The sequence below is a fragment of the Chlamydomonas reinhardtii genome, chromosome 15 (assembly GCF_000002595.2).
Source record: "Chlamydomonas reinhardtii strain CC-503 cw92 mt+ chromosome 15, whole genome shotgun sequence".
NCBI classification, from domain to species: domain Eukaryota; kingdom Viridiplantae; phylum Chlorophyta; class Chlorophyceae; order Chlamydomonadales; family Chlamydomonadaceae; genus Chlamydomonas; species Chlamydomonas reinhardtii.
Genome location: NC_057018.1, coordinates 10,737 through 18,775, shown reverse-complemented (window position 1 = coordinate 18,775; position 8,039 = coordinate 10,737). Strand labels below are relative to the sequence as shown.

Below are 8,039 nucleotides of genomic sequence, written 5' to 3'. Positions count from 1 at the left end.
CACTCCAGCTTGACAATGCCGTCGCTCAGCACCTTGGTGACGTTGCCCGGGCACTGGCGGCGTGCGCAGCCGGGCTCCAGGCAGCTTGCGCACCCAGGAATCGACAGCAGCCGCACGGCAACCGGCCGCATCGTGGGGATGATGTCACCGCTCAGCAGCAGCCACACCACCGCGGCCAGGCACAGCCTGCAGCTGCTGTCCGACAGCTCACCACCGTCCGCCTCAATCTCGTTGCACAGCTGGTCCAGCAGCTGCTCGGTGAACTGGGAGATGGCCTCAGCCGTGGGCGCCGCCGGGTAGCTGGGGTCATCTGGGTCGATGGCGCCGGGGGCTGCAGCGCGGGCGAGGGGCTGGGTGCGCTTGGAGGTGGTGTAGGCGCTCGAAAGCCACTCCTCCATGTGGTCCAGCTTGGCCATCTGCGAAGGGGGGCACGGGGGAGTGGGGCAGGGAGCGTGTGTGTGAATGTGTGCTGGGGGTGGTGGCCGTCACGGTGTGTGTGTGTGTGTGTGTGTGTGAGAGAGAGAGAGCGCCCACACGCGCGTGCCGAACCCAACCAAGACTCTACCCCCACGGATCATACCCTTACCTTGTTGCTGTCCACCCGTGCGTACGGGCATGTGTCCTTGAGGTAGCCCACGATGCGCTTGAGGTTGGAGATCTGCTGCAGCGCGCTTGTGGGGCTCTTGTGCGCGACCTCGTGTGACACATAGCTGTGCACGATGCTCTGTGAAAGGAAACACAGGGCAAGAACAGCACACGTTCAGCTTCCCTTTCCAGCTCCCTGCTTCTGCACATGATAAGCACCGGAGGTTTGGCATGCTGCTTCTCCCCAGCGTTAGCTCACCGGGTTGGTCGCCAGCTTGAAGGTGAGCTGGGTTGGCGGCACACGGCAGTTGTGGAGGGCGTGCCCAAGGAAGGCAGATGCAGTCTTCTGCAGCCCAAGGTGCGTGGACTCCTTGACCGCACGGTAGGCAGCATTCCTGCCGACAGCGTTGTGGTTGGTGTTCCAGCTGCGGTACTCCTTGAACTCCAGTTGCACACGGCTGGCGCTGCTGGCGCTGAGGCTGGTGCTCAGTAGCCCAGGTGACTTGGAGCGAGGGATGCGGAGGTTGAGCTCCAGGGGAAAGTGGAAAGGCTCAGGGTAGATCATCATCGCTCCTTCACTCGCAGCAGCCCGTGCAGCTGCAGTGGTGCGAGGCGGTGGACGTGAGCGGAGCGCCAGCGTCCCACTGCCGGACACGGCGCCACCCCTGCCACCAGGGGTGGTGTCAGGAGTGACACGCCCGCCAGCACTGCTGCGGCCACCATCAGCAGCCACCAACGCCCAAGGCCTGCCGCTCTGCAGCTTGCTTCCGCCAGCCAGGGGGCTTGCAGCTGCAGCACGCGGCAGGGAGCCGTGACTGCTGCTACCCAGCAGGCCGCGGCCCAGGCCCCAAGGGCCAGCCGCGGCGCCGCCACCGCCCGGTTGGCCTGACCAGCTACTGCCACCCCCGCCGGCGCCAGCACTGCTTCTGTTGCCACCAGCATTGCTGCTACCCGCGAGCTGCATGCCACGCAGCCTGGAACCACCCCGGCCGCCAAGCCCCAGGCCCAAGGAGCGACCCGAAGGCAGGGCCTCGCTGCCACTGGCACCGCCAGCCGCAGCGGCCGTGTCCCATCGCCGGGACGCCGCCACCTGCCCCCGGGCAGAGCGGTCTGGGTCAGTGGGCGGCTCCTCGAACCAGGGAGAGCCAATCATACTCTCGGTAATGGAGTGAGAGCTGATGCCCAGGTCGAAGAGGGTGTTGGCGATGTCGAACATGCCCGGGCAGTTGTGCAGGGCTGTCGCTACCGACACGAAGGACACGATCTTGGTGGTTGACGGCGCATCATTCGCCAGGGCACCAGTCACCTTCATCTCGCGAATCAGGATATGCCGGTCGCGCTCAGACTTGGTGGCTGGCTTCTCCAGGTCTGCAGATGCCAGCAACGAGCGCAGACGGGGCACTGCGTCCAGCAGCTGGCCAAGGACGAAGTAAATTGATGCATGGGGATCCATCAGGTCTCGCACGATGCCCACTTGCACGGTGCGGTTCTCAGGGGCTGGGAGGTTGATGTTGATACGCTTGGCACCCCAACGAGCATCAGAGACCTGCAGCACAAGTACAAGGCACGAGGAAGGACGTGGTTAGTAAGGGGGAGTGGGTTTTTGATGTGGGAGATAGGGACGTACCACTACCCGCACCCTCACCGCATGACACGCACCCACACCCCCAGCCCTCCCTCCCAGCTGACCCAGCCGGCCCAGCTGACCCAGCCCGCCCCCTCCCCACCCAGCCCCTAGTGCTGCACGTAACGGATAAGAGCCCATACGGACAGGCATCCGTTCGCACGCTTGGAAACCCCTTGACACGGGTTTTGGGTATGGGGGGGCACCCCCACCGCATGACACGCACCCACACCCCCAGCCCTCCCTCCCAGCTGACCCAGCCGGCCCAGCTGACCCAGCCCGCCCCCTCCCCACCCAGCCCCTAGTGCTGCACGTAACGGATAAGAGCCCATACGGACAGGCATCCGTTCGCACGCTTGGAAACCCCTTGACACGGGTTTTGGGTATGGGGGGGCACCCCCACCGCATGACACGCACCCACACCCCCAGCCCTCCCTCCCAGCTGACCCAGCCGGCCCAGCTGACCCAGCCCGCCCCCTCCCCACCCAGCCCCTAGTGCTGCACGTAACGGATAAGAGCCCATACGGACAGGCATCCGTTCGCACGCTTGGAAACCCCTTGACACGGGTTTTGGGTATGGGGGGGCACCCGCACCGCATGACACGCACCCACACCCCCCAGCCCTCCCTCCCAGCTGACCCAGCCGGCCCAGCTGACCCAGCCCGCCCCCTCCCCACCCAGCCCCTAGTGCTGCACGTAACGGATAAGAGCCCATACGGACAGGCATCCGTTCGCACGCTTGGAAACCCCTTGACACGGGTTTTGGGTATGGGGGGGCACCCCCACCGCATGACACGCACCCACACCCCCAGCCCTCCCTCCCAGCTGACCCAGCCGGCCCAGCTGACCCAGCCCACCCCCTCCCCACCCAGCCCCTAGTGCTGCACGTAACGGATAAGAGCCCATACGGACAGGCATCCGTTCGCACGCTTGGAAACCCCTTGACACGGGTTTTGGGTAGGGTTTGGATGGGACCCCTTCTGAATGCGTGCAGTGCGGTATTTTGCTGTCTAGGATCCGTGGAGAGGACGAGGCTCCGTTCCAGCCGCTGGGGCGGACCAGGGAGGGGCAGGAGTCCTGGCCGTGGCCACGAGGGCCCCCTCCCACTGCCTGTTCTACCAAAGTTTGCTGCCCCCTTCGCACTGTCCACCTGGAACGTGCATACGTTTGCTAGGCAATGCAAACACTGTGATGCCTGACCAGCGGAGCCCTAGCACTCACCCTTCGAAGGACGACGAGGCCGGCGCGGCGCCCCCCTGTGGCGGCGGAGCGGGCCAACGGTCGACCCGAGCCCCTTGGACATTGGGCTGGCTGGCCCTGTAGTGGATTTTGCAGCCGGTGTCATGCTGTAAGTTCTTTTCAATGCTGAAGAGGGTTATGGCAGCGCCCGCAAGGTATTCGCGCTCAGGTTTCAGCGGCACTGTTGACATTTGCATGGCATGCAACCGCGTGTTGCAACAAGAAAGCTAAGCAGCAATAGCGGCGCTTGTAAAACATATTGGTTTAGCTTACCAATAAGTTACCGCGCTGCAGCCCTGCTCGCGGGGCTGTTTCGCGTTGCCAACCGGACTCCATACGGTTTGCTCGGCGCTAATAACTTGCTTGCACAGTAGATTGGCGTGCTCTTAAAAGTTGTTATGATAGGTATTGGGTTAGCAAGTAATGGGAGGGGCGGCCTTTTATTTCGCCGTGGCTGCGGTTGTGGGAATGCGCTGACATCTATCACCCGCCCGGGCCTTTCATGGTGGCCATTGTCAAACAGGTGCATGACGCGGTTGCAGGCTCAGTTCAACCGCAATGGCTCCAATTACTTCGAGAAGGCGGAGGGGGATCAACATGAGAAGAAGGGTAGGCTTGGGGTCCGGACGCAACACCACGGTTGTGGGAATGGGGCGACCGTTTGCCCAATTTTCGCCCACCAGGTCGCGGTTAGTATCAATATTTTGCGTCTTGTCAGCTACAACTTTTGTTCTTTCAGTGCGATTGCAGTTCATGATAATAAACCAAGCCGTGCGCTGGTATCAACAATTTTAAAAAATTCGCCTTTCCCGACTGCGCTCGTCACTCCTCTTCTGTCCACTCCTTTTTTTGCTACCATTATGCTACCATAGCGCAATGCAAGCATCTGCGCGCAGCAGCAAGAGATCGGGGCGAGGAGCAGCAGCGGCAGCAGCAGCGGGCCCCACCCTGCTCCAGCGCGGCTGCAGATGTAAATTTGCCGCTGCCCTCGTGGGCCTTCAGCCGCAGGAGGAGTATTGCTCACTAAATCTCACATCAGATTACAGGAGTTGGACTGTGATCCGTGACAGCTTGGGCGGCAAGCTGGACGCCTCCGCCTTGCCCGAGAAACCGCCATACGGCACCGCCTGCAGGCCTGCATCCCGCCAGGGCCTTTCATGGTGGCCATTGTCAAACAGGTGCATGACGCGGTTGCAGGCTCAGTTCAACCGCAATGGCTCCAATTACTTCGAGAAGGCGGAGGGGGATCAACATGAGAAGAAGGGTAGGCTTGGGGTCCGGACGCAACACCTCCGATGTGCACACCACGGGACACGTGTACGCCACACACTTGCCCCTTACCCTGTCCCATGGCAACCACTCCTCACCTTACCTCATCTCCAACCTGACCTCATGCCACCCCACAGCTGGCGCGTGGAGTGAGGACAAGACCATTCCCATCCCACCGCCAGCCCTGTCAGCGGAGATGGAGGCAGAGCTGCGGCGGGTCCACGCTGAAGAGGAGGCAGCTCAGGCGCGGGCAGACAAGGCCCGCGCTGAAGGGGAGGCAGCCCAGGCGGGCAGCAGCCACACCAGCATCGGCGAGCGGCCACCCAGCAGCAGCGCGGCGGCACTAGCAGCAGTGGCCACTGCAGCACCGCCTTTGGAGCAGCCGGGGCCATCACGCAAACGTGAGCGAGAGCCAACAGCGGATGAGCAGGACGACTTGAAGTACTACCAGTTCAAGGGCATGTGGAGGGACCTAGACACTCCGCACAAGAGGCGGTTTGTCACGTGCGTCATGGGCGCAGGGAGCCCGATGGAGAAGCTGGCTCCCTCCCCGCCGCCGCCGCCGCCGCCGCTGCAACCCCAGCCACCCCAGCCGCCCCAGCTGCCCCAGCCGCAGCAGCAGCCAAAGCAGCCGCAGCAGCCACCGACACAGCACGAACCACAACCTACAGAGGCCAGTGGCGGTGGTGGCTGCAGCGGCATTACTGGTGCCGCACCAGCAGCAGCCACGGCGCCCTCGTGCGGCAGCGGCAGGGGCAGCAGCCGGCCTGAGCCAGGTGGTGGTGGTGGGCCCCCACCCCACACACCCTTCGTTCCCAGCAGGCTGGGGTCGGGAGGCAGTGTGTCGCCTGAGGCGCTGGCGGCGTCGGCTGGGGTCAGTAGCAGGTGTGCGGGTGGCTCGCTGCGGTGCAGCGGCAGTGCCACTAACTTGCTGCAGACTCAGCAGCAGGGGCTTGGTGTGGCTGCTGGGTTTGCAGCAGCAGGGGGGAACCCGATGGCGGCGGGGCTTCATGGCTCCCAGCCCCTATCCCCAGGGCTGTCGCAGCAGGCGCCGCCACAGCAGCGGGAAGAGGAGGGGGAGGAGGAGGCGTCGGGTGGGGAGGGTAAGGAGGAGGGAGGGAGTGGTGATGAGGCGGCGGCGTGCCTACCACCACCACAGGTGCTGCTGCCGCCGCCACCGCTGCCTCTGGACCCCAGCAGCCAGCTGTTCGAGGGTAGCATGTCCCAGGCAGAGGTTGCTGACGCAGCCGATGTGTTCTACGACCTGAAGCACGAGGCAGCAGCAGCAGAGGAGGAGGAGGAGGAGGAGGAGGCAGCGGCGGAGGAGGGGGGCACGGCAGCCACGGAGGCCACGGAGGAGGGTGGGGAGACCACAGCAGCGGCAGCAGCAGCAGCAGCAGCGCCGGGTGCTGTTGAGCCTTCGTTCCCTCGGCTGGTTGAGTCTCAGCACATCGACGCCGCCCTGAACCCTGGGGAAGTGAGTATGCTGTTGTCGTCTGTGTCAGTGTCTTGTCACCTTTCCTGCCCGCCCCGCCTGCCCACCTGCCCGCCCTCCCCACCCCACCCCACCCCACCCCACCCCAACGCTGTGCCCTCCCCTCCCCTCACCCATCATCCACTCCTCACTCCCCATCCAATGACTCCCTCACTTCCCAAACAGAACAACGTCGGTGGCGGCGAGACCATCACTGGGACGGGCTTCTACGGCACCATCAACGCTGCCTGCACCATGCAGATCTTCTTGGTGCTGTTCGGCATCCTGAGCGGCGCCTTTGCCTGGCCTGTGATGTTTGATGCTGGTGTGGGCCTGGGCAGGCCACTGGTGGCGGCCTTCACTCGGGGCCTGTGCGCATACGCGTACGGCAACGACTCCTGCCCGTCCAGGGTGGACAAGGCCATCAAGTTCATGCGCATGTTCGTGGAGTTCATCAAGAGCAAGGGCGTGAATGTGACTGCCCAGTTCCTGGCGCGGCGACCTGCTGTCTTCGCCATGACAATGGAGGTGGGGTGTGTGGTGGGGTGGGTGCGTGGGTGGGCGGGTGGGTGCGTGGGTGCGTGGGTGTATGGGGTGTGTGGGGTGTGTGGAGCTGGCGTGGGTACCTGCCCCACGCCTCCCCCTTCTCCCCCTTCCTCCCTTCCCCCCACACACGTACACACATCCTCCCTTCTTCCCTGCCCTCCCTCTCTGCTCTGCCCCTCGAACAGGACATGGCCAAGGTACCCCAAGGCCTGGAGGGCGTCACGCACGTGTTCACGTTCTGGCAGGGCATCCCCGCCTCAGCAAAGGATGCGCTGGGGGCCATGTTTGCGGCCTCGTCCACAACCGTGGGCATTGCGGTCGTGGACAAAGGAGCAGGAGTGCTCATGGAGCGGCAGCTAGGACAGCACGGGTTTGGGCCACTGGAGCTGGTGAAGCAGTTTGCTGTGCGCATGTACGGCAGCAACTCCCAGAAGCAAGTGTGGGTGTTCAAGAAGCCCGGCGCAGTGTACAGGGAGCTGCCGGAGGAGAAGCTGGTGGACTACGCCCCCTACGTCCACCAGCCGCACCTGCCCGTCCCCCCGCGCATTGAGTGGATGCACGCGCTGTACCAGGCGGCGCTGGCGGAGGAGGCGCGGAAGTATAAGCTGTCTGTCGCAGAGGGCAAGGGAGAGAGGGACAGGAGGCCGCCCCAGAGGTTTGGCTTCTCGTAGCGAGCGAGCAAGATGTTCTGTAGCAGCAGAGAAGGAGGAGGAGGCAGGCAGGCAGGAAGGGAGTGGAGTGGAGTTGAGGCGGAGGCAGCGGCAGAGGCAGCGGCAGAGGCAGAGGCAGAGGCGTGTGTGCCCACATTCATTCATGATGCATTGCAAAGTGTCAAGAACATACTGTGCCTATGATTAAGCATTTTGATTATGAAGTAATGAAGGGTTTGCGCGGGCGCGGGGCGGTAGAAGCGATGAGGGAAGAGGCGTGCGAGGGCATGCGGCCGCGCCGGGGGGGGGAGAGCAGGAGGGGAGAGGGGGACGGCGAAGTCCGGAGCGAGTTCGCTAAGTCAGTGCAGTGTTTACCTGGTGACTCGATGCAAATATATAATACAACTGATCATTTAAACATGTAATTTATCAGCTGGCCAATTCGCTGCATTCCAGACCACTCGCGCGCGACTCGGGGTCCCGACTCGGCGGCCCAGCCGGCCCAGCCGCCCCAGCCCTGCCCAGCCGGCCCCCCTCGCCCCCTTCCTCCCCCCCTCCCCCCCCCTGGGCAATTGAGGGTACTATCAGCTGGCAAATCCGGTGTATTTCAGACCACTCGTGCCCAACTCGGGTGCCTTGGCCCCTCCCCCCC

The 8,039-nt window shown here is 63.7% G+C and overlaps 2 protein-coding genes across 2 annotated transcripts in view; one reads left to right on the top strand and one right to left on the bottom strand.

Moving 5' to 3' along the window:
* On the bottom strand, window positions 1–4,210 carry CHLRE_15g634566v5 (uncharacterized protein). Its single transcript, XM_043070488.1, has 6 exons — window positions 3,722–4,210; window positions 3,431–3,526; window positions 845–2,131; window positions 587–724; window positions 94–416; window positions 1–32 (listed from the first exon to the last, which is right to left on the bottom strand). Exons 3-6 carry the CDS (start codon window positions 2,036–2,038, stop codon window positions 26–28), a joined length of 1,662 nt encoding a protein of 553 aa, XP_042916346.1. The 5' UTR covers window positions 2,039–2,131; window positions 3,431–3,526; window positions 3,722–4,210; the 3' UTR covers window positions 1–25.
* Window positions 4,211–4,310: 100 nt separating this feature from the next.
* Window positions 4,311–8,039, top strand: part of CHLRE_15g634550v5 (uncharacterized protein) — a 5,136-nt gene continuing 1,407 nt past the window's right edge. Inside the window, exons 1-4 of the mRNA XM_043070487.1 lie at window positions 4,311–4,712; window positions 4,855–6,194; window positions 6,378–6,719; window positions 6,923–7,823. Coding sequence (XP_042916345.1) covers window positions 4,631–4,712; window positions 4,855–6,194; window positions 6,378–6,719; window positions 6,923–7,408 — 2,250 coding nt within the window. The 5' untranslated portion in view covers window positions 4,311–4,630 and the 3' untranslated portion in view covers window positions 7,409–7,823. The remainder of the gene's footprint in view (window positions 4,713–4,854; window positions 6,195–6,377; window positions 6,720–6,922; window positions 7,824–8,039) is intronic.